The sequence below is a fragment of the Lepidochelys kempii genome, chromosome 10 (genome assembly GCF_965140285.1).
Source record: "Lepidochelys kempii isolate rLepKem1 chromosome 10, rLepKem1.hap1, whole genome shotgun sequence".
In the NCBI taxonomy this organism is placed as follows: domain Eukaryota; kingdom Metazoa; phylum Chordata; order Testudines; family Cheloniidae; genus Lepidochelys; species Lepidochelys kempii.
This window is the reverse complement of record NC_136389.1, coordinates 77,194,964-77,220,004: the sequence shown is the minus strand read 5'-3', so window position 1 is coordinate 77,220,004 and position 25,041 is coordinate 77,194,964. Positions and strand designations below refer to the sequence as shown.

At 42.4% G+C, this 25,041-nt stretch overlaps 1 protein-coding gene across 1 annotated transcript in view; it reads left to right on the top strand.

The window, feature by feature from the left end:
* The window catches only part of CERS3 (ceramide synthase 3), a 64,631-nt gene extending 39,938 nt beyond the window's left edge, over nt 1–24,693 (top strand). The window contains exon 12 of the mRNA XM_073361494.1: nt 21,741–24,693. Within this exon, the coding sequence (XP_073217595.1) occupies nt 21,741–21,869 (129 nt within the window). The 3' untranslated portion in view covers nt 21,870–24,693. The remainder of the gene's footprint in view (nt 1–21,740) is intronic.
* Nucleotides 24,694–25,041: the final 348 nt, after the last annotated feature.

The following is a 25,041-nucleotide window of genomic DNA, read 5'->3' as shown; positions in this document are numbered from 1 at the left end:
ATAACCTCTGTGCTGGTAGCCAAGTGATTAGTGTAGGGAACCACTGCACCACCTAAGGAACCTCGGGTAGGGAGGATCCTCTGATGGCTGGTGTATTGAGCTACTTTGCCCTGGTCAGATCAAAGCAGAGAATCTGGTGCATACATAATCTCTCTATATCCATATGGGCAAGAACTTAAAGGAACAGAACAATTGCATTTCTCAGGCAAACTTTATGAAAACTTTTGTGAAACACAAAAATATTTCATAGTATCATAGAAGATTAGGGTTGGAAGAGACCTCAGGAGATCATCTAGTTCAACCCCCTGTTAAGCAGGACCAACCCCAATTAAATCATCCTGGCCAGGGCTTTGTCAAGCCGGGCCTTAGAAACCTTTAAGGATGGAGATTCCACCACTTCCCTAGGAATCTCATTCCAGTGCTTCACCACCCTCCTAGTGAAATAGTTTTTCCTGATATCCAACCTATACCTCCTCCACTGCAACTTGAGACCATTACTCCTTGTTCTGTCATCTGCCACCACTGAGAACAGCCTAGATCCATCCTCTTTGGAACCCCCCTTCAGGTAGCTGAAGGCTGCTATCACATCCCCCCTCACTCTTCTCTTCTGCAGACTAAATAAGCCCAGTTCCCTCAGCCTCTCCTCATAAGTCATGTGCCCCAACCCCCTAATCATTTTCGTTGCCGTCCGCTGGACTCTCTCTCTAATTTGTCCACATCCTTTCTGTAGTGTGGGGCCCAAAACTGGATGCAATACTCCAGATGTGGCCTCACCATTGACAAATAGGGGGGAATAATCACTTCCCTCAGTCTGCTGGCAACGCTCCTACTAATAAAAACGTGCAGCCCAATATGCCATTAGTCTTCTTGACAACAAGGGCACACTGTTGACTCATATTCAGCTTCTTGTCCACTGTAATCCCCAGGTCCTTTTTTTTGCAGAACTGCTGCTTAGCCAGTCAGTCCCCAGCCTGTAGCAGTGCATGGGATTCTTCCGTCCTAAGTGCAGGACTCTGCACTTGTCCTTGTTGAACCTCATCAGATTTCTTTTGGGTCAATCCTCCAATTTGTCTAGGTCACTCTGGACTGTATCCCTACCCTCCAGTGTATCTGCCTCTCCCCCTGGCTTAGTGTTATCCATGAACTTGCTGAGGGTGCAATCCATCCCATCATCCAGATCATTAATGAACATGTTGCACAAAGCCAGCCCTATGACCGACCCCTGGGGCACTACCGGCTGCCAACTAGACATCGAGCCGTTGATCACTGCCCCTTGAGCCAGACGATCTAGCCAGCTTTCTATCCACCTCATAGTCCATTCATCCAATCCATACTGTTTTAACTTGCTGGCAAGAATACCGTGGGATACCATATCAAACGCTTTGAATAAAATACCTTAGACCTGCTCCCTTGCTCACACGGCTTCCATGCACTACTTGTGGACGGAAGAACTACTCAAGCAAGTAAAGCCCTGCAAGGTCAGACACACCACCATTTCTCTTGGGTGACTTTTGTTGGAAACTTTTTTTTTTTTTTTGCAGGGTCACTTCTTTTCTGTTTAGGTGAGGGAATTGCAGTACGGAACTGCTGGCAGCCATCTTCCTGTCCAGTGGCTTTTGTTGCTAGTGTGTTTCTGTAATATTGCCCAATTACATGGTTAAATTTTATCCACTTGCATCAGGTTTCAAACACCTCTGAAACATGTCTAGTCATCATGTCACCATATATGAGAATATTTTAGGAAAACTGAGGAGGAGAAGAAGAAGAAGAAGAAGAAAGCATATAGAGAAGCATGTACATATGCACTGATTTAGAATATCATACCAGGAAAATGCCGTGGAGATTAAACATGTTGTTCCCAACATCAGAAAGAGAGTGAATGTAGAGGCCACTCAAGATGATCTGCCACCGTACACAAAATTTCAGTGTGCTGCCCTACTCGTAGGCCTACAACAGCAGATTTGGCCTGGCTGCTGCTCTGTCATAACAGAAGGGCAGCCAGGCCAAATTTTAGCGACCTGGGTTGCATGGTGGCAGATGAAGATGTAAAGTATATGTTGAAACCGTAATAGACTGAGTTGAGGTCTTAAGACAATAGTGCTTTAAATCCTGAAAATATGCGTTGTTGGGAGACAATGGGAGGGCACTCCAGGTGAGTCAGCTGGCTAAGGGCTTGATACAAGGCTCATCAAAGACAGAAGGTAATGGGTGGTCTTTCAATGGGCATTGGGTCAGATCCTCAGTGTGATCAGAAATTATTTTTGAGACTCTTGTAGCTTTCTTAATTTTTAATATATTGCTTTCCAGCTAAGCAAAGAGCTCACTCCTAGTTAGGGTTCATGATGGTCACCATTACCAGAAGTTACTTTCCCCTACACATAGAGCAGAAAATAACTGTTGTTTCTCACATACAAAAGTCATCCTTTAAAACATGCCAGTTTCCTTAAATAATACTACTTTCATATGTGCAAAATCCCCTAGGTATTTCTGATGAACCAGTGGTTTTTGCCTCTGCCATTTCAGATGTAAGCATCCTAGATCACATCCTTACTCAGTTTTTACTCATTCCTTACTCAGACAAAATCCCAGGGTAGAGTTCTCTTGGATGAAGATTAAGCACAAGCACAAATCAGACTAAATATAAGAACAGCTATACTGGGTCAGACCAATGGTCCATCCAGCCCAGTATCCTGTTTCTGACAGTGGCCAGCACCAGAGCTTCAGGGGCAGTGTATAGAACAGGGCAATTTTGGAGAGTTCTCTACCCCTGTCTTCCCTTCCCAGCTTCTGGCAGTCAGAGTTTTATGGCCACCCTAAGCATGGGATTGCATCCCTGACCCTGAATTAGATTAGCACAGTTTGATTTTCTTTAGGAAATTTTTTGGTATGGTATCTGAAGATGGGCATGGGGAGGTTGGTGTGCTGGTAATTAACAGTTAGATCTTTCTTATAGATTTTCAAATTACCCCGTGTTTGGGTGTAAGTCAGCTACAGTTTTTTCTGGGAGCTTTCCATCATGTAGCAGTCAACTCTAAATTGGACCCCTTTCCTTTGGGGCCAAGGTGTTCTTTATAGTCTGAAGATAAGGAGCTAGCCAGTCAGGTCAGAGAGAGGCTCATATTCCCTAGTAAAGGGAAATGAGTTCCTGTTTGTGCCTTTCTCTCATCTGCAGTGTTTCCCATTCTGTTACAACAAGCAGTCTAGTTAAGACCCAAGGCCTGGTCACAGGTTTCACTTACAGGATTGCCAAATTCACCTGCAGGGGAAAAGGGGAGGAAAATGTAAATAATAAGACTGATTGCAGGCCCAAGTGGTGTTTGCCATGGCTATGGATGATGGTCTTTTACTAGTTCATACACCTGTCTTAGACAATAACCATGATGGCTGCATGTTGTGTTTCTCTGGGAGAAAGCTTATTGCTAATGAGTAAGATAGGATGCTCTGCACCATCCAATACCCAGGTCTGCACTGTCCCCATGCCCCCTTAGAGCACATAATCCTTGTCATGGATCCGTAACACAATGCTCCACAAACTGCATCATTCGAAAGGTGTTTGAATCCCCATCACCAGAATCTATAAGCACTTACATAGGGAGAAAATTTCGGATAGTTGAGAGCTCTTTATCTAGCCGACAAAGACATAAAAAGATCCCAAGGCTCGAAGATGAAGCGAGAGAAATTCAGACTAGAAATGAAGCATGATTTTTCTTTTAAATGAGGGTAAGTAACCTCTGGAATAATTTACCTAGGGTTGTGGCAGATTTTCCATCATCCAAGCCTGGATGTCTTTCTAAAAGATATGCTCTAAGTCAGCCATAATGTATTGGGCTGGATTTGGGAACCATTTGGTGAAATTCTAAAGCTTGTGTAATGTAAGAGGTCATGCTAGATGCTCAGAATAGTTCCTTCTGCATTAACAACTGCATTACCTTGTCATTTTAATGGGTTTTTGAGTGGAGCAGCTGTCAAAGAGAAGTTTAATACAAACCTTCTGTAGCAAAGGAAAAAAACAAACCGTATTTTTAATGTTAGCGATAGCTGTTTCCAAAGCTGCCTTTAACATACTGATTGCAACAGTTGTTTTCCTGTATCATATCTTGGACTTGGGTTATTGTCAATTATGCTCTAGCTATAGCTGAGATTATGCTTTTCAGGTGTTTGGGACGCCTACACCTGCTTGGGCTAAAACTGATGGAAAAAAAGTAAGTTGCATGCATTTACTCTGAATGCTTCCTCAAGAAATGGTCCAAATTTGTCTGGTGTCTTTTGAAATCTGTCTGTATCTCTTTGTTAAGCCAGATCTTTCTATACTGACCCTTTCCCAACTGGTGTGTCAGCTCATCTGTTCTGGGTTTCAGATAATGATCCAATTGGGATAGCTCATTGATTTTTCTGAAACCCCTACAAAACCTCACTCCTCCAAACCCCCTCTTTTTCTCCCCTCCCTTCCAGTGGAGGGAGCTCTCCACCTCACCTTTTAAAAATGCACAAGACTGTACATTATGATTCTGAGATACTAATACTCTATTTCTGTTCAACCCCTGTGCTGGTCTTGGCTATGGGCTTCAGTTCCCACCTTTGACTGGCAGGGAGACAGACCATTCCAAAGGTGGAGGAGTTTCCTACTGAGAGGCTGCTAACGGGACAACTTCAGCAGGCTGGCTCCATCTCCTTTCTGCCCGTGCAGGCTCACGATGGGTCGCGGCTTCATAGAGGCTCAAGAGATTACTAAGATGATTTCTACCACCTGTGGCCCCTTTTGACCCGCCAGTTTCATTTGCTCAGAGTACCAGTCATGTCGCACCTAGACAGTGAACTCTAAGCGTGAAATAAAGATTCCAACCTTGTCTTGGAAGAAAACAATCAAGCTGATGCACTGGGCATTCCTGGAGTGGCAGGAGATCCTTTTTTAGTAAGCGCCTCCCTCTCCCCACCCGCATCCAAGTGACTTCTGTGTAAGTGGCTATGCTTGCACCAAGGAGGCAAAAGGAAAACGCGTGATGCCAGGCCAGCATGTCTGATTAGGCGTCTGGGTCAGTTCAGCTAGCCTGGGCAGCAGAGGGCAAAAAAGAACCCTGCCTGTAATTATTCCTCCTCCTGTGAGGTGGAGAAAGGTGAAAGCTAATTCCAGACATAAGTCTCCTGCTAATATAGGCCTCTGACCACAATCCGTACGAAGAAAAGAAAGAATGAAAAGAGAAGTGTCTGCCACTGCTCGACTTTAAAAGTGGGTGAAGCATGTGATTCCTGTTTGGGTATTGAGGGTTTCGAACAAGTCCGAGATCCTCAGGCAGAAAATTTGGGGAAACAAATCAGGCAAGTGTGGAACTTTGTGTCCCTCCATCCGCCATCTCTATGGTGTGCATCTCCCTGTGGGATCAGCCAAGGAGACCACCTTCTGTGATAGATCCAGCTTGAGACACCCATCTAGGAAATTCAGGCCATGGTAAAGGTTTCAGAGGACAGTGTTTCAGAGGCTGCCAGGAGCCTCATCGCAAGACAAGAAAGCTTTTTACCATTTGCCTCATCTCTGCCAGGACCCTCTCCTCTGAGGTAGGGATTGCCTCACCTTGACAAGAATGGGAAGCGGTAACTCCAGACTGGTGTGGTGCCTGTCTTTGTTCACTGTCTTTTCCAGCCTTGCCACAAAAGATTCCTCACAACATTCATCAGTCTCCTGGACTATTTGGCCTGTTTCCCATTGCAGCTTCTGTTGATGGTGTTCTGTCAACAGCAAAGGGCAAAATCTTCCCTAGCCAAATCTCTGGAGATCTTACAATGTGGCATGGCAATGGGCTAGCTGTGGCATGCTGATAGGCCTGTCTGCTTGAGGGGTTGGTAGATAGGTCCTATCCACTGATGTCCAGGTGCATCCAGGCAATTTCTAAGTTCAAGGCTCAATACTATCCTGTCTTTTCTTCCCTGCAGCCTCAATCTAGTTCTAAGGAGGCCTTTGTCTTTTTTTGAACTCCTTTGTTATTCCCCTTGAGCTGCTCTTGTTTCCAGCAAAAATTATTTCTTGCTGTCTGTAGGCTATGGAGCCTTCTCTGGAAGTCCATAGGATGATGTATTTTGAAAGCCGAGCAGTGGTCAGAGGAGGAGGTGTGGCTGTGAGAAGAATGCTCTTTTATAAAATGTTCTGCAGAATTGAATCATTGGAAAACCATTGAGGTTTCTTTTTTTAAGTATTCATTTTTTTTAGACTGATGCAAGGCACAAGCAGAAAGGGAGATTTTTTCCTACCAGTTAATCAATTTCTGGGAAGTTCCCTGCACCAAGGGTTGTTGTAGCTGGCAGTTATTCTTCGGGATTCTCTTTTTTCCCTGCACTGGGCTCTTTGCTCATAGCACTGCTGTTAGGAATGTTAACCTGCTATTGTTATTATTAAGTGTTATGTCAAGTGAAAAGTGTGCAGGAGCTAACCTGCAGAGGCCCTCCAATGACATTTGGAGGAATAAGAGCTCCACCTACTAATTGAGTCCTCCACCTGTCAGTCAAGATTTTGAACAAAGTCCATTGGTCAGAAAATTTCCAAGAAACATGACTTGACGGTAGGAGAGTGTCTTCTTCAGAGTTTGTTTTCACAGAAACATTGTAAGGACAGTTCTGACTAGTTTGTTCAGGATCACTGCTTGTCACCATGATACACATTGGTAATATTCTTATCATTCTTCTGTCAAGGACTTAACATCACAATCCCATCGCCAATGGATTTAACCTCCCCCTTGTTTGCCTGCCTGCATTCCCTCTGAGTTAGGCATCTTCCTCTCACCCTTGTACAAATCTCCAGAGGGAAGTATAGCCCTTCAGTTTATAGTGCAGCCTTCAGTCTTGTACAGGCTTCTTGGTTGCCTACTTGTGGATCTATGTAGTAAGAGTAGCTATGGGAGGGAGGGCCTTGGAAGACCTTCACTCTTGCAGCAGTCTGGCAATGTTTACCTGAAAGTCCCACCTTGTTAGCAGGTGTTGAACCAGCTGGAAAATGAACTGGGTTCTACTGGCTCTTTGAGCAGTTTTCCCCCCACCTGCTTTCAGGAGTAGTGGGAGTAGCTCTCTAGAAGGAGAGCACCTCAGAGATGCTAGTCATGTCACTTAATGCCTATCTGGAAGGTTCTTAGATACCACAGTGATGGATGCAGCATAAGAGCCTGAATGTAACAGCATAAGATTTAGGCTCTAAATGGAGGACCACTGGGAGCAGCTGTGCCTGGAGAAAAGATTTGGACTGGATTTTGAGGTGTTCCACTTTGAATTCCTTCCAGGAATAAAATCCAGGAAGAGGGTAAGTTTTTTGACCTGCTATTACTTGTGTGTTAGGAGTTCACACATTTCAGGTACTAGTTAACTTCAGAAAACATGTAGGAAGTACTTAATAATTAGAGATGGTTTTAAAAAAATAAATTTCAAAATAGTGAACCATTTTTCACTGGAATTTCAAATTTTGACCAGCTCTGTTAATAATTTGCTCTTCTATAGCACCTTTCATCAGAGTAGCTCAAAGCACTCTATGAACATCTGTCAAACTTCAGAATGCACATCTGAGTTAGGTATCATTATACCCATTTTATAGGTGGGTGAACTAAAGCAGAGTGGTTTAGGGATGAATGTTCAAGCAGTTGACCAGAGTAGCTGGGCAGATGGATGATGGGGCACATGCCTAAGGGTGAAGTAACCCTCCATGTTTTATCATGCCATATGCAAATGTTGCAAGAGGAGGTCTGTGCAGTGACGAATCTTCCGGACTCAGTCCAGAAAGATGGGTGTGAATTCCCTCAGTGCCCCTGCTTTACCAGCTGTGTCATATATGGAGTCATGCAGGCTCCATAGTGCAGCAAACCCCCCTATTTGACCCAGTGTTTTCAAAGGTACTGAGTTTGACTTCAGTAGGAACTGCAGCCACTTAGTGCCCTCAAGAATAAAAAATCGAATCTGTAGCTTCTTGCAGTCTACCAAATGTAAGGCCTCCTACCCTAGCCAATTCAGTAGAAGTTTGCTTTGTTGATCCTTGGTCATAAATTAACCCAGCTCTAGTGAAGTGGGGGAGGTTTAGATTGGATATTAGGAAAAACTTTTTCACTAAGAGGGTGGTGAAACACTGGAATGAGTTACCTAGGGAGGTGGTAGAATCTCCTTCCTTAGAGGTTTTTAAGGTCAGGCTTGACAAAGCCCTGGCTGGGATGATTTAACTGGGAATTGGTCCTGCTTTGAGCAGGGGGTTGGACTAGATGACCTTCTGGGGTCCCTTCCAACCCTGATATTCTATGATTCTATGAAGTCAATGGGGCTATGCCAGTTTTCACTAGCTGAGGATCTGGCCCAACAATTATGTCTGTCTGTCTGTCTGTCATGAAATAACTCCTTTTTGGTAAATCCCTGATCTAAAATTTCTCTGTTCATGAAAATTGCCAGCTCAGAGAAGGGGTAGATGTGGATCAAACATCAATTCAGTAATTGCCTTTCTGCTCTCAGCATTCCTCATGCCTTGGCACTAGCTGACAGCTTTTATTGCTGCTCTTTTTGTGAGTAATTGGTTAACTTCTGTGTTTTAATTTCCCAGGAGAGTATTTATGAAATGCTCTATTTGCTGGTTACATATATTTTTAAAACATTAAATTAGAAAACAAACAGACACCACCACCATCACAACAAACCTTAAACTCTAGCCAGCTTTTAGATCCTTCAGTTTATAATTCAAAGGAAATCTGAAGGGATTGGGGGATTTTTGAAATGTGTTTCCAGTTCACAGCAGATAGTTAGGAACCTATTTCTCATATTTCCATATGAACTCCCAGTGGGGCTATGCTCTGTTAAACTGAATTTAAAAAAAAAGCCTTGGAGAACACTAGTTGTATTTAATTTAAACAAAAGGAAATTTCTCTCTCTCCTATTTAAAGTAGATAGACCGTTCAGGTAAAGTCCTCTCCACAGTACTCTTTTTGGTTTTTTGAGTGGGTTATTTTTTGTCCTGGAGTAATTTAGTGTAAAGCCAGAGCCATGCTGAAACATATACAGCTTTAATTTAGGCACAAACAGGTTGGGTCCCATCTGCTGCCTAATGTGGCAAGCCATTCATTGCAGTCATGTAAGTAACATGTAAGCAACCGGAAGAGCTCTAAGTGGAGTCCACAGGCCCAGTGGGATCCCCAGAGTTCTATAGTGTGCTCGATGGTTATCATTATCATTAATACAGAGGTGCAGCTGCTAAGATCACTGCTCTGAGTATGTTGTGCTCTATCTTGATCCATGTGATGGTCTCCATCTCGTGTCAAGTTAAAACATTACATGTTGAGACTTGTGGTCTCAGTGTGCTGTATTTTCATCATACAGTGGTAAAGATGAGGCCAACTGGGGTAATGTGGCCAAGTTTGTACCTGATGTAAGTGATAACTAAGGTAGCTATTTTCTCTAAGATCATATTTTGTGGACATGCAGGGATTCTTTAATTACTTCTGTCTCCCAGGGTTGAATGACATGTTCCCGTATTAGGAAAACCAGAAAGAAATGTATTGTGTAAGAGGGAGGCATTTGTCATTCAATTGGTTAGATATTTTGCAGGCTTTGAATAGTTATTATCATTATAGGGATTATATAAGAATGCTCATAATCAATGTGCTGTTTCAGGTACTCAACCTAAATGCAATACTATACCTCACTAAGTAAAGAAAGTCAAAGTGCCTGATAAGCTGTTTTGTAGCTAATCAAGCATTCATAATAAGGAATAAAAGTGCATATCCTGATAAAGGTTCACAACACCGAACTCTTTGGCTTAATGCAAGTTTTTGTCATAGGGTAAAAAAAAGTTCACTTTACAAAATGGCATCAAAATGCTTATTATATTTCTCTTTGTTTCTTTGCCAGCTGTGGATTTAAAATTGGAATAATTCAATAAGCAGTGGGACATTATGACTCACTCAGTACCTCCTGGGCTTTTGACATTATCGTAAAGCCACGTATACTCGAGTACAAGATTTAGGTAGTAGATTTCAATAACACAACCAGGAGATTTTATTGAAACCACAGAGAACCTGATTAACTGAAAACAATGATTGATTTCTTCTGAACAATCAATGTATTGTAGCTCTAGTTACTTATATGTTGTGCTGAGTGGTAATACAAGTGATATTTGGTAAGAGAGAATTTATTCCTTTAATTAAAATCCGGGACTTACTGTAACAGTTACATCTAAAATCTGTTTTATTTTACCAGGTTATTCTTTTCAATATTTGGGGAAGTAATGTAATCATTTTTTAACTTTTTGCTCTCGAATCCCTGTTTGAGTACACCCTGAAAACTCTGCTTGGGAAGCATTGGGAGTTGAGTGTGGCATAGAAGGGGAAGACTCGGCTAAAGGCATTTTGTGGCCACAAGATGCTCAACAAAATTAGCATAAAGATTCTGCATCTTACTATGAAAGCAATGAAGGAAACAGTCAGACGATCCACATTCCAGTGAGAATCATAGTTACCTACATTGACTAGAGAATGATAAGCTGAAAGGAAAATAATTTGTCCAATAAAACCGTCCGTGCTGGAAATGTAGATCAGTTTGCTTCAATCCAAATATAGGCTGCTTAGATTCCTGTGCAGACTAGTCACATTAAGTCATAATGTTAGCTGAGTTACACTGATTGAATTGCACATGTTGAGTTTAGAGTTTTATCAACATTATAGTACTATTTGTTGGAAAGTTACCACGCTCTATCTATTGGGACTGACTTTTTATTATCTCTCGGTTTTTTATCTTTGTATTGTAAGATGCTGTGGAATGTACTGCCCTTAATTTAGAAAGTCAGGATCCAGTCAACACCTATTTAGATTTTGAAATTTAAAAAATGTTCTTAAGATAGTTAAAGTTGTAAATAGATATGTGTTAAATCAAACCACCATTATTGAGCACATTATTGTTATAACAAATGACAAACATTAGAAAGTATGGAAATTCTGCATAAAAATTCACAAGTTTGAAGGTCAGATAATTCAGAGGTTGTAGTTCCAAAAAACTTAAACATCATAAAGTCAGAAAATAAATATAGTAGTTAAGATTCAAGCTTCAACCTCAGATTGGCTTCCTTGTCCCCACTTATACACCTTTTTTGGTGGGAGAACCCTATTATCTGTGTGAGAGAAATTACATTTATCCTGAAAATCCAACTATAGAGCCACAAATCATACATGTCTTCATAAGATGGACCTGAGATTTCCCTGTGCCTGAGATGGGTGTGGGTTGTATGATCATACAGAACTACACTATTGTAATTCATGCATGCAACGGAAACTTCTAAAGAAACATACGTGTTTTCTGTTGCATGTGTGAATTACAATATGTGTTGTACAATGATGTAACCCTGGCTCATCTCAGGTACAAAGTGTGAAAGAGCAAAGGGAATGAGGGTGCTGACTGCGGGAGACTTGGAACCTGGAGCAGGCTTGCTAAATGAGCTAACCAGAGATCCTGGCACTGGGAGGGAACCGCAAGCAGATGGTTCCTTATAAGAGAACTGAAGCAGTTGTTCGATGGAGCTGACTCTGGGAAGTTTACAAGGGAGAGTCAACAGTGAGCGGGGCCACTGCAAGCCAAACCCCCTGGCGGGTCACTCATAAAAAAGGAAAAGGAGTAGCTGGAGGAAACCTTTTGCTCACCCAGGCTCCATGGTAAGAGCCATGCCTTCTGACAGATTTTTGGGAGTTTTACTTTTGAGTTATTGTCTAAATAAACCCCGACTCCCATGAGGGTGGTGGTTGAACAAGCAAGTGTGTGGAGTCTCTGTAAAAGAGCCTGAAAGATGGAGAATAAAGTGCAGAGCAGAGGTAAACCACCCACAAGAGGAAGTACAGGGGGAGCCCACATATCTGCAAAGGGTCTATAGCTGATATTAATACAATAAATGTATAAACAGGTAACCTGTGGCCTGAATCTGAAGTATTAGATCTCTGATCAATAGTTAAAGAATGTGTGTACAACCATCATCAGAGCAGCAGCTGGTATCCAGCCTGTAACTAGTTTAGTTTTCTAAGGCTGTGGTTCAAATTTTCCTAACTTTCAAATGTTTGTTGTTTAGCCTTAACTATAAATTTCTTATTTTAAAATGTGTAGTGTAGAGGATTGCGTAGTATCCCTTTAAATCCCTCTGGCAGCCCTTCCTGTCTTCTGCATTTCAGAAATGGCCAGAACCCTGCCAGAGAGCATTGTGTACATATGTAGCTAGACCTTGCCTGTTGTGTATCATGAGTAAACACAGTTATTCAGACCCCACTGTGCCCGGGGAAGGGGATGACTTTATATTAGCTGTTGAATAAAGAGCAAAAGACAAACCAAATGTTGGAGTTTTGTTTTGCTTGTTAATGATTATTTACAATCTTAACTATTTTAGGGGAAGTGGGTGTCTATTTCCTAGTGTTACATTTTAAAATACCTGAAAATGATATCTGGACAGTTTTCTTTCGGTAGCAGACTTAATACTGATCCTCTCTGGCCAAAGGTGGCCCCTTATGCATTTGAGAATGATTGATCGTAACTAGTCTAGAAGTAAGACAGAGAGACAATAAAAGAAGTGCTTCCTTAGGTTTGGTCTATACACGCACAAGTTGTCACTTTAAGTGTACTATACTAAAATTAAAGTGGTACAACCCCCTTTAGTGTCAATGCAGTTATACCAATATAAAAGTGCTTATACTGGTTTATCTCATTCCCATGAGGGAAGGGAAATAACTGTATTGGTATAAGGCACCTTTTTATCAGTATAACTGTGACCACACTAGGGCTTTTACCAGTGTAACAACTCGGGTAAACGATCTCACATACCCTCATCTTTACAAGTATAGGGCAGTCTTTGTACCTGTCGCCTCTACCACACTGAATGAGCCTTACCTCTGATCCCTGACAGAAGTGAATGCCTTTTCAAGGGCAAGTCAAAGATAGGCTGGAGTTGGCATCTTGATATATCAGAACTTCTCTTTGGGCTTCTCTATTCTGATCACGTCCGAGCCGTATGACTCACCAGACCTTTGCCTTGAAAGGCTGCTAAGATTGCTCAGTTTTTTCTTTTCCCCGTGCCATCCCTGTAATGTTTCTAATTCAGATCTGTACTTTGATGTGGTGACAGTTTAAGACTGAAGCGTGGGGCTCTGACAATTTGCAACATGGTTAGGTTCTACTGAACACAGACTGCCCCGTTAGGGTGGATGATGTACTTTTCTACTACTTGCCCTTACTCTTTTAAGAGCTTGGAAAGTCTGATGCTAAGGCTGCATTGTTGTTTTTGTATCAGTGTTACTATATGTTTTTGTTTTGTTTTTGCCTTGCTGACTGCTTTGGCATTGTCTTCCCCTCTGCTTTCACACGTGACACTTTGAATATTAGGTAGCAGATACTGCGGTCAAACCCTACGGTTGATACTCAGGCAAAGCTGCCATTGGTTTTGATCAAAGAGGACAGGAAGGAAGAACACTGCCCTGTGTACACCAGCATTTGGAAGCACAATGCCTGTGAAGGCTAGGAGTTGGTTGGGAGCATGCTCATCAGCAGCACGTGCTTGACCTTGATTATAGCTATAACCCGTGCTCCCCTAAGTCCAGTTCTGCAGCTGCTTGCCAATGGGCTGGGCGCACTCTGCCCAGACAGTCCTTCACTGAAGTGGTAGGTGCCATTTGCAGCACTCATGCAACCCCCCATTCTTCCCCCTTCACTGTGCTTACAAGCCTACATCACCCACACTGGCTATTCCGGCAAAGGAACATTCAGAATAAGAGGTTCCTTGCACCTCCGTCCTCAACCTAGTGACAGCCATAATTTGGGCCTAATATTCTCATGGTGCCTTATCAGCAGCACCAGGCAAAATGCAGAACCATGAACTTGACCAGGAAGCCAAGAAGGTGAAGACTCTCTAGTGTTCCCTGGCACATTTGGAGCCAAATTCATTGCTGTTTCAAATGGGGCAGCTCCATTGACTTTGGTGGAATTTCACCCATTTATACCAGCAGAGAATTTGAAGTCTGCTCACCTCTTCTGTTATGGCCTCAGTCTGTTCCTGTGAAAGTCTGCGGGAGTTCTGTCATTGGCTTCAGGGGAAGCAGGATTGAGCCCTGGTGGTAGTTTATATTGTATCTTTTTAATTCAATTGTTTCCGGTTCGGGGTCATCACAGTGAGCATAGAATGCATTTGCTCTTCTTAGTCCTAACTAGCTCTGATCATAAATTTGTCTAGAACATTGGACAGGATAGCCCATTAATCCCAGTTATTGGATTAAGGAGAAGGATAGCTAAATCACTGCAGACCACATTAGACATAGACATTAGACTTCCTGGCAAATCTCTAAAGGGAGTGGTTATGGCTGCCATTGACCTCTAGAATCTTCAAAATGGAGACAATACCCGATGTGAAAGAGCTCTTTAATCTTGCACAGGAAAGCCTAACAAGCACTAATGGCTGGAAGTTAAAGCCAGACAAAGTTGAATTAGAAATAAGGCATACATTTTAACAGCAAGGGTGATTAACCATTGGAACAACCTTCCACGGGAAGTGATGCATTTTTCATTTCCTGGGGTCTTCATATCAAGACTGACTGCTTTTCTGGAAGACTTGCTTTAGTTAAACACAAGTTACTGGAATCATAACAGTAACTAGATGAAATTCTCTGGCCTGTGTTACACCTAATGGTCCCTTCTGACCTTCAAATCTATGGATTTAAGAATCATCCTTTTTAAAAAATGAAGATTTTTTGAGGGGGAGGGAGGGCTCTTTTTCTTTGTATTAAGTAGACAAATTAGGCCTGATTCTCACACTGGCATGAATTGGGAGCAACCCCATTGAAGTCAGTGGAGTTATACCATTGCAAGTTTGGTGTAATCAGGCCCATTGTGTCTGTCAAGCCCCCTTTACTGTTCTTTCCGTAGGATTTGGTGCTAACAGTTTGCATGATACAAATTGTAACAGCAATAAAAGAGTAAGGACTTGACAAATATGGTTGATTTCACTAAAAGAGGGAGATTGAGCAGCAAGTGGAAGGTTAAACAAAAGGGAAAAGATTAGACGTGCGCCTTTGGCCTCACTACAAATGACTCTCTTGGAGACTTTAGAGCATTAGTGTGCTTCTTGTGAACTTTGTAACCATTCACCCATTTAGAAAGATTAAATTGATTAGTCATCCAGAACATAAAATATACATGTCCATTATGTCTTTTTCCCCCAAACGCCTTATAGAAAATTCAGCCAATACTATGAAACAAAAACATTGGAATGAATGGCAGCCTCGACTCTTATATCTACATTTTACCAGCTGTTAAATTTTTGGTAATATATTAATCAATTATAGTATAGTGGAGACCTTTTTTTTGAGTTGGAAAACACCAGCATAATATATGATGTGCTGGGGTCAGATAAAGTATCTTGGAAGTAAAGCAGTGAAAGCCTCGGAACTGGTACATTGTATCATCCATAAAGGGTCAGAGTTAAAATAAGCACAAGCTCAATTCATGATATTCTAATAGCTTTATAATAGTCCATTGTAAACAATTTTGAGTGCAGAATTGTTTTCTAGTTAAGGAAGAAGTTATTGCTGCTTAAATTTCTGTCCTATCTTAACTTCCTGTGCCCTCCAATTGCTTGAACAATTCTGCCGTACTAAAGACTGTTTCTAAAGCAAGGGCTTTTGAAGTGCAATCAGTTGTTTGTTTGATTTAAAAGATGCAAAGGGGGAGAGCTAGATCTATTTCAGTGTCAAAATGAAAGTTTATGCCTTTGCAGTTTGCTTCCATCTGGATAGTGGTCAAGACTTGAAAAGTCATAAACCTTTCCAGAACTGAACAGGCTTTCTCTGTAACTGGTGCCGTGCTTTAGGACATGAAGGAAATACACACTTGCTGGTCTGAAATCCTTAGGATATTTCAGAGTGGTAACCGTGTTAGTCTGTATCAGCAAAAACAACGAGGGGTCTTGTGGCACCTTAAAGACTAACAAATTTCTTAGAGCATAAGCTTTCGTGGGCTATGACCCACTTCTTCAGCTGTATGGAGGATATTATCTCTCATAGAGAAGTTTATTATGTTACTGGATGATAATTCTGAATAACATATTTTGCCCTTACTGTATTTAATACCTTTCACTGAAGGACTTCAAGGGCCTAGCTAATGTTGATTGACATATTGTAGGTAATTGTTGCTATCTCCATTTTACAGATGGGGGACTGAGCCACAAAGAGGTAAATTCCTTGCCCGAGTTCAGAGTAAGTCAGCTGCAGAGCTGAGAATAGAACCCATTCTTCTAATTCCCACTTCCATGCTTTCAATGCTAGACCACACTCCACCCCTGTAGGGAGTAAGAACTAATGTCAGTATAGATATAGCTTGCATTTAGCACCTTCCACCCCAAGGCATTCCAAAGCAGATCACAAACTAAGTGCAGTTAACAGGGGGCAGAAGGACAAGGAAGCTACTAGCAGAGTGAAGAGCAGGAATCAACTGGTGGTCAGGCGTGCAGTGAAGAATCCTTGGCCAAGCACACCAGGGCTAATGAAAAGTAGTGTGAGATTGTTTGTTTAATGTCTATGTCCATTAGGAAGGGGATAGATAATACGATGGAAAATATCATAATGCTACTATATAAATCCATGGTACAAGCACACCTTGAATACTGTGTGCAATTCTGGTCATCACATCTCAAAGAAGATATATTAGCACTGGAAAAGGTACAGAGAAGGGCAACAAAACTGATTAAGGGTATGGGACAGCTTCCATATGAGCAGAGAGTAAAAGGACTGGGTCTTTTCAGCTGGGAAAAGAGATGATTAAAAGGGCATATGATAGAGGTCTATAAAATTGTGAATGGTGTGGAGAAAGTGAATAAGGAAGTATTAACAACTCCTTCTCATAACACAAGAGCCAGGGGTCACCAAATGAAATTAATAAGTGGCAGGTTTAAAACAAAAGAAGTATTAATTCACACAACACACAGTCAACTTGTGGAACTCATTGCCAGGGGATGTTGTGAAGGCCAAAACTATAACGTGGTTCAAAAACAAATTAGAGAAGTTCCCGGAGAATAGGTCCATCAATGGCTATTAGCCAAAATAGTCAGAGATGCAACCCCAGACTTAGGGTGTCCCTAGCCTCTGATTGCCAGAAGCTGGGAGTGGACAACAGGTTGGATCACTCAGTGGTTGCCTGTTCTGTTCATTCGCTCTGAAGCAGTGGTTCTCAAACTTTGGTACTGGGGATCCCTTTCACATAGCAAGCCTCTGAGTGTGACCCCCCCCTTATAAATTAAAAACACTTTAAAATATATTTAACACCATTATAAATGTAGGAGGCAAAGTGGAGTTTGAGGTGGAGGCTGACAGCTCGCAACCCTCCCATGTAATAACCTTGCAACCCCCTGAGGGGTCCCGACCCCCAGTTTGAGAACCCCTGCTCTGAAGCATCTAGCATTGGCCATTGTCAGAAGACAAGATACTGGGCTAGATGGACCATCCATTGGTCTGACCCAGTATGGGCGTTCTTAGAGAAGACCAGACCTTGGTTTATAAGATTTCTTTCAGAAGATCCCACACCCAGAAAACTCCATGGTACAGGTTAGCTACCTTGTAAGGATGAAGACCTGAGTTGAGGAGTTAGACTGATAGGGCAACCACCTGTCCTGTATTTAAAGATGTCTGTTATCTGGGTGATCTGAGCTTTTAAAACTATGTACTTATGAAAAGGCCCATGCGCTATGGACAAATGTATCCTTCTGTACAATAACATAACTCCTACTAAAAAGCAGCCCATTGTGACCCTTTTGTAACTTATTTTGGGAGGATGAAGTTTGCCTTTGACTTCAAGGTCTACAGAACTGTCCCTCCAAGGCCCCAATTCAGCAATCCCTCCCTATTCAGCAAACCACTGAAGTACATGCCTGACTTCAAGCATTTTTCCTAAGTCCCATTTGCCTTCAATGGGGTGTGAGGAGGTGCTTAAAATTAAGTATATGCTTAAATGTTTTACCTAAATTGACACAGTCTGGCTTCACCAAACTACATTCTCCTTTAGCATTCAGCTGTATGAGCCTGTTCCAAAGCCTATTGACAGCAGCGGGGTCTTTCAATTAACTTTAATGGGGTTTGGATCAGGCCCTATATTCTGATTTGATATTTATTTGTTTCCTAAATATTTCTGGTAGCAAAAATTAACCCCAGAAAATCTTTCTGCCTTTGATCATACAGACAAAACACAGCACTAACAGGAAGTAGCAGAGGTGATCCAAATGAGATGAGATCCCATAAATTGCGTGTGGGGGAAAGGTTGCTTTTCCTTTACTCTAACTGATGACATGCCAAGTTTATTCTACAGTATTTACACTAAGATTTGTTTGTTTTGGTCCCCTTTACATGTTGTTCAGGAAAAGACGAAAGAAGAGCCCCAGGAAGTTTATACTTTGTGACAAGACCAGTGGAGTGTATGCTTTAATTTTCTTTCGAGTCCTATATGTTTCCATTGAAACTTTATATATATAAAGGGGTTGTAGGATTGCAGTCAGATAAGTTACTACTGTAGCGGTCATTTATTCTTATGTATGAATGTTCTGCTGATGGACGGTGCCAGACTAACAGCCCTGGGGAATGAAATCATCAGTTATTCACAAAGCCGGTACAGGATGGGCAGAAACAGTGCAATCTTCCCCCATAGTGCACCCCATCTCTGAGCTGGATGGAGCTGGAGTGGATGTCAATTTCCAGCCCCATTTAGCCCTTGGTTGAGATTGAGAACAAAGGGGACCAACGTTTCGAGTCCAAATGTCCTTGCTATAGGAAATGTAACCGGAAGGCAAGTTATTTCATGTGTGGGACTCTAAAAGCCATATTTAGCCACCCAGTGCCCATTTATTTGTCATGGACTTCCTGCCACCGAACATGCACCTGCAAACCAAATATGTAAGAATCACACACAGGGGCCCCTTCCCTGGTTACAAGCACCCACTCACCCCTCCCCGCAGAACAAATACTCCTCAGTTGGAGGGGCAGATGCTCGACTGGTGTAAACTGTCCTGACTGGCTCCACTGAAGCCATTCGAGTGCTCAGGTACTCCTCTGCCAAAACCATTATGTTTTAAAGGAAGAAAAATTTGGTGTGCTTAAACCAAACCTTCACTGCTTGATCCCAACTCCTGAAAATGGTGTGGAGTTTTGCTTATGGTGAGGCAAGGCAAAAAGTGGAAAAGGAGTAGATTTTATGTATTATGCCAAATGTCATCAAATTGTCACTCTGTTCAGATGCTCTTTGCTTAGCTTCTTCTAAACCTCATTGTGATGTGTTGCAACAGATGCCAGATGCCTGTTTTTAGCTGGCAGGAGGGAGGTAGTTACCACCTGGCATGTTTTTTGGTCATCTGAGCAGGAAGAACGAAGGACCAGGAGTTCAACATTCTTCCTCTGAGGAAAAAACCCTCCCAAGCTATTTAGGAAAAAAGTCCCTCCCTTGCCCATCTGCCCCTTGTTCCAGAGAACAACCCCTTCCTTTCTCACAGGCAGGGCCGGCTCCAGGCACCAGAAAACCAAGCAGGTGCCTGGGGCAGCAAATGTAAAAGGGCGGCAGGACGTCAGGCTCTGGGGCAGGAATCCGGTGGGAATTTGGCGGCCGCTCCGTCACAGCACGACTCTTCTTCGGTCGCACCATGACTCCGCCTCTGTGTTCGGCGGGCAGGATTCCGCCTCTCCATTTGGCGGCAAGTTGGTATGGGGTTGTTTTTTTTTGGCCTCTTGGGGCAGCAAAAACACTAGAGCCGGCCCTGCTCACAGGGCTTTGAATATTTATATCGCTATTGCAGATACTGTAATTTTTCTAGTAATAAATCTGGCTTGGTTAATCTGTCTAAGACAGGAGCAGGGGGTTGTCTCTTGTAAATGAGGAGGTGATGCTCTTCCTTGCGCCATGGCACATGTATTTTGTGATTACGAATTTCTAAGAACTAGGCAAACCCAGGAGACATTGAGATGCAAACAGGAATTCTGGAGCTGCAGTAGTTTACACCTATTAGTAACGGGCAACTTCTTAGCTCCTGCCCCTTTGTTACTCTATTAATAATGCTTAGCACGTATGTAATGTTTCTTTCATCTTCCCTGCACTTCACCAGCATTAGTTAATCCTCACAATCACCTGGCATTTGCTATTACCGTTTTCCAAGTAGGAGAAATTGAAGCGCACAGAGGTCAAGAGACTTGTCAGGCCAGGACTGCTTTGGGATCCATCAGGATGAAGGTGTTATCAGTGTTGGCCAATTTGAGGCCAGGCATCTGTCTTTGAGTGGCATAGCAGCTCTGACACTTTCTAGAGTTTCCAGATCTCCTTGTCTATTTGGTGATCTGGATGTGAGACAGAGACTGCACTGACCTGTGTGATTGCTGGTCTCCTTCTGGTGATGGACAAAGATTAAAATGGCCCTCCTGATACCTCTAAACATGGCAGCAGTTTCTGATACCATTGGACATTGGGGTGTGAACATGTACAATGTCTCCAATTGCTAATCAGCAACAAGGGTTCTTATATGGGGCATCAGAGGGGTTTGGCTTTGTTACCCCACTTGCAGGAAGGTTGTGAAGTATTTGGGGGAGATGATACTCAGCCCTCTATCCTCTCTGCAACAAACCCAGAGGATGATCTTCTGAGATGTGCCCAGTCTCTAGGAGATACTGAGGTTTAGATGAGTTCGCTGAGACTGGCTCCGTCCAGATAAAATGGAAAATGACGCTGGTTGACGGAGGGAATCGACAGAGGAGATGTTGGCAGTCACATCTTCCCCTTTGATGGAGGAGCATGGTCCATCCTTTATTAACAGAGGTCAGCCCCTCTGGTTGCTCCTGGGTGTCCTGGTATCTGCAGCTGCTGAGAGCACCTTTTTTCATCTTCATGTAAAAAGAAGGTTGCGCCCTTTCCTGTTGGGTCGTGGGTCACACCACAGGTTTCATGCATTTATTACCCCACCGTTGGGTGACTGCAATATGCTCTACTTGGCGTGATACATGAGAACAACTTGGATAGCATGCTCATCCTTTGGAGTATTTCATACCTAGTTCACATTATACCTGGGTGCCATAGATAGCACTAGCTTCCATTCTGTTTCCAGGGGTGATTCAAGGTGTTGGTTCTAATCTATTAAGTTCTATGTGTATTTGGTCCTGTGTCCATTAGAGACCATCTTTTCTTCCATCCCTTAGCCTGTCAGTTTAGAGCTGCCAGAACATTTAAACTGACACTTAAGTCTCTACATTAGGCTAATGGCAGGAAGTTCTGAGCAAAAGACCTTCAGCCCTCATCTGACATTGGCCTTCCACTACTGGTCTCATGAAGCCCACATTGGCTGACCTTCTGTGTTTGTTGCAAGACCATCTGTTTCACAGGCCTTTGCTGATGAGGGTGGAACACGGAGCGGTTGGTGATGAGTTGGCAAGTGGGCATGCTGTCATTTCTGGTGTGTCTTGTACACTATCTATACCGCTAGTGGTATTTATAAGGGTACTTGATAAATTAATAAATAAGTACAATTATTGGCTGGTATTTCCAAAGCCACCTAGAGGATTTGAATACCCAGTTCGCACTAAAATGAATGAGAATCGCTTATCCAAACCCCATTGTCCATTTTTGAAAATCTCATCCATGATCTTTACTGCCCTGCCAAATGGAAGCATATACTTTGTCTGACAGCAAGTGTCATACATGCAGTTTGTGATAGTAAATATTTGCATGGGGTGACTGTGCTTTCTTCTTCTGTCTAGGACTTGAAAGATGACCGGAGTGATGAAGAAGAGGAAGACTCCCTCACCGATAATGAGGAGTGCACAAAGAATGGCAGCAAGAATGGCTGTGGGTTGAGCAGACACCAACTCTTAAACAACAATCATTAGATCCAAGCCTGCACCACCTCCTGCAGTGTGGCTTGCTGTGTCCTTAACCCAACCTACAGTATAGAGCTTAAAGTCAACAGACTTACAAGAGTGTGTGATTGATTTATTGCTGGTTACTAGACCTGGAAGGAAGCCCATTTTAGAAAGGGGCCAGGGGGACTGCTTAACATGACAAAATGTGTTAATGACCAACTTTCTGAATTATTGCACACAAGTGTGTGAAAAACGTACCTAGAATCTGTAAATCACTCTTGAAATGCTCAAGAATTTCAAAACGATCTCAGAACATTTAAAATCTAATGGATTTAGGCATACATTGCAAATCTGAGAAAAGCCAGGCAACTTTACCCGATAATTTTAGTGGCATTTCTATATATTTTTAGAAGAGTATAGCTGATATGAACCCCATTAAAAATCAGAATTGCAAGAGAAATCCAGAACACTAGGATATATTATCTAGCATCTTACGCATCCTGTTTGCATTTCAGCCCTTAGCACTGGGCTGCTGCTTGTGAATTACAACTAATTCCCATGTGGCTGGGGGAAGCTAGTAAGTAGGCTCTAGGGCTATTATTCAAGTTTATTGTTTGTGCCTCCCTGAAATGCCTCCTTCACTTAAAGAAGCAATTGTTAAATCCTTGCTCAAAAAATCCGTTCTTTGAAATGGCAGACAATCTCTCCAAATATCACCCATCTCAGGTCTTCTATTTTAGGAGAAGGTTTTCAAGAAAGTGGTGGCAAAAATAAATAAATAAATCTCATTCATGAGTAGGGGTTGTAACCTTTTTGAGACTGGATTACTGTACTGAGTTCTGCAGGAGGCGACACTGTCAAACCACTCAGAAATCGCAGCTCGTGCAGGATGCAATGGCCGACTCCAGTCATTGGAGTCTTGCACAAAAAGAGCACTTGAGCGCCGAGCTTTCCAACCCTCTGGCCACCGCCCACCTTCCAGGCGAAGTTTCAGGTGTTATTGACTTATAAAGCCTTAAATGATTTGGGTCCCACTGTTGGTAGAGACAACTTTTGCCCATGTGGTTCTGCAGCTATTGAAGTGGTCTGATTCACTCAAGCTAACAGCTCAGGAGAGACAAAAAGGGGCTACTAGCACAGGGTCCTCATTGAGAGGCTGTTGACTTTAATACTCTTCTCCCCGTTCTGGCTGCAAGAGCCTGAATTTGGTGACCTATAGGGCACGCTGCAGAATTCACTTGTTTTCCCAGGCTTACCTTGGAAGAGGGAAGGATGAGTGAGGGGCTGGAGGATTTGCTGGGATGAGAAATGCTGCTAGGGGCTTGGGACTCACGTTTTGTGTTATCATAAGCTATGGGAGTGGTCTCTTATGGGGAGTAGAAATTGGGGGATGTCTGCCTGTGGTCTTTTGGACCTATGAAACTGTATTTAATTTTTTGGGGGAGGAGGAGAGAGTAGAGTGCCATGAGCAGTGGATGATGCTTTATTATAAATAAATGGAATTACACTAGAGAAGGAATCTGGCCTAGTGTGTTCTGGAAAGAGCAGGAAGCATACAAGGAAAAACACCAGTCGTTGGGATAGTCAGTACTATATTTTATTCTTGCCAATGCTTGCATATCTTGGGGTGAGTCTCCAGTTATCTCAATCTCTGCAGTATTCCCTTGTACTTCTTTGTACTTACTGTAGGAAATATCCTGAATGCTGCAAGAGATTGTATCTCACTGCCAGTGCTTAACTCACCACCAGCAGCTGGCAAGTGTTTCTGGGCCATCCTTGCTTATAAATGCTTGCGTCTAATAATTTAAATCCATTAAAATGGCTTTTTTCAGCAAAATGTGAACATAGGAAGTCCAGCAACAAACAGGCTATATGTTCCTTTATAAGAGCAGTGGATATATAGTAATATATTCTGCAAATGTTGAGTGATTCTGGGAGATAGCCAGTGCATATTTTTAAATTTTGATTCCAAAAATATTTTCTGATATGAAAAAGAGAGGAACCCATATTAAGAAAGAGAGAATACTAAACTCTTCCAGGGAGTGAGCCTGAATTTATAATGCAAGTTGTGCCAACTCTTGCCATTCTTGCTTGGGCAAAATTTCCACTGAAATCGTTAGAAGTTCCTGGGAATTTTGTCTGGGTCAGAATTCTGGACTGCTCCTTAATGCATATCTCCAAACTGCCCTTATTAGAAGGGATATTCCCCACATTAGCCCCAAATATGCCTCTTCCCCACTCTCAACTTGCTTCATACCCTGCAAATTGTTAACAGGAATACTGAAGCAAGAAGCTGGCCTTATAAAGAATGTGACTCATGCTAACGAAATTAATTTCACATTGCTTCAAGATCCTTGTCCTGTCTTTAGCATGTCCCTTGGTTTGGATCTTTGTACCACAGTGTGTTCTGCATTTGGACCTGGGCAGGTTGAGAGGTCTGAAGTAATGGAGTTTACCAGCTGAAGTTGTGAAGATGACTTTGGTATGACCTTTTGACCATATCAGAATATGAACAGTCAGCAATACTATAGCCTTGGGGTAAAATCCTGACCCCACTGAAATCAATGGGAGCTTTGACATTGACTTCAGTGGAGTCCGGATTTCACCCCCAGTCTAAAGTCAATGGTGCCACGAATTCACCCTTTGTATTTATGAAAAATGTCTATTATGCTGCTTCTATACCAGTTATTTAGACAGATAAAATAGATTATCTAGCTATCGGATTATCTATTATCCCACTTTGGACCAGAGCTGTTGACTTCATGGGACTCATTGGTAATTAGTCTTTATCATGCCCTTTTGTATGATCGCCATTTTTATACTTCATGTCACTACTTTTGCCTTGTCATACATGTTGCAATCTATAAATAAACCTTTTAAAAATGTCTCCAAGTTTGACATGCTCTTGGATCATTGTTCGTCTACCGCCATTGGCCACTGTGAGGAGCAGTTTTCATTGAGATTATTCAGAAATCTCAAAAGTAAATTGCGCTGTTGAATTCTACAGCTGTGTGGGCATGTGCGCACGCCTCTGCTAGAGCCCTTTGTGTTTGTTACCTTATGTCATGTTCGAGTATGGCTCTGGATAAGTAATAAAATATGGCTTTTAATAGGCAGACTTATTTTACTTGGAATTTAATATCTATAAAATCTTAGCAATCTCATGGGGCGAGATCCTCGGCTGCAGCTAAGCTGCATT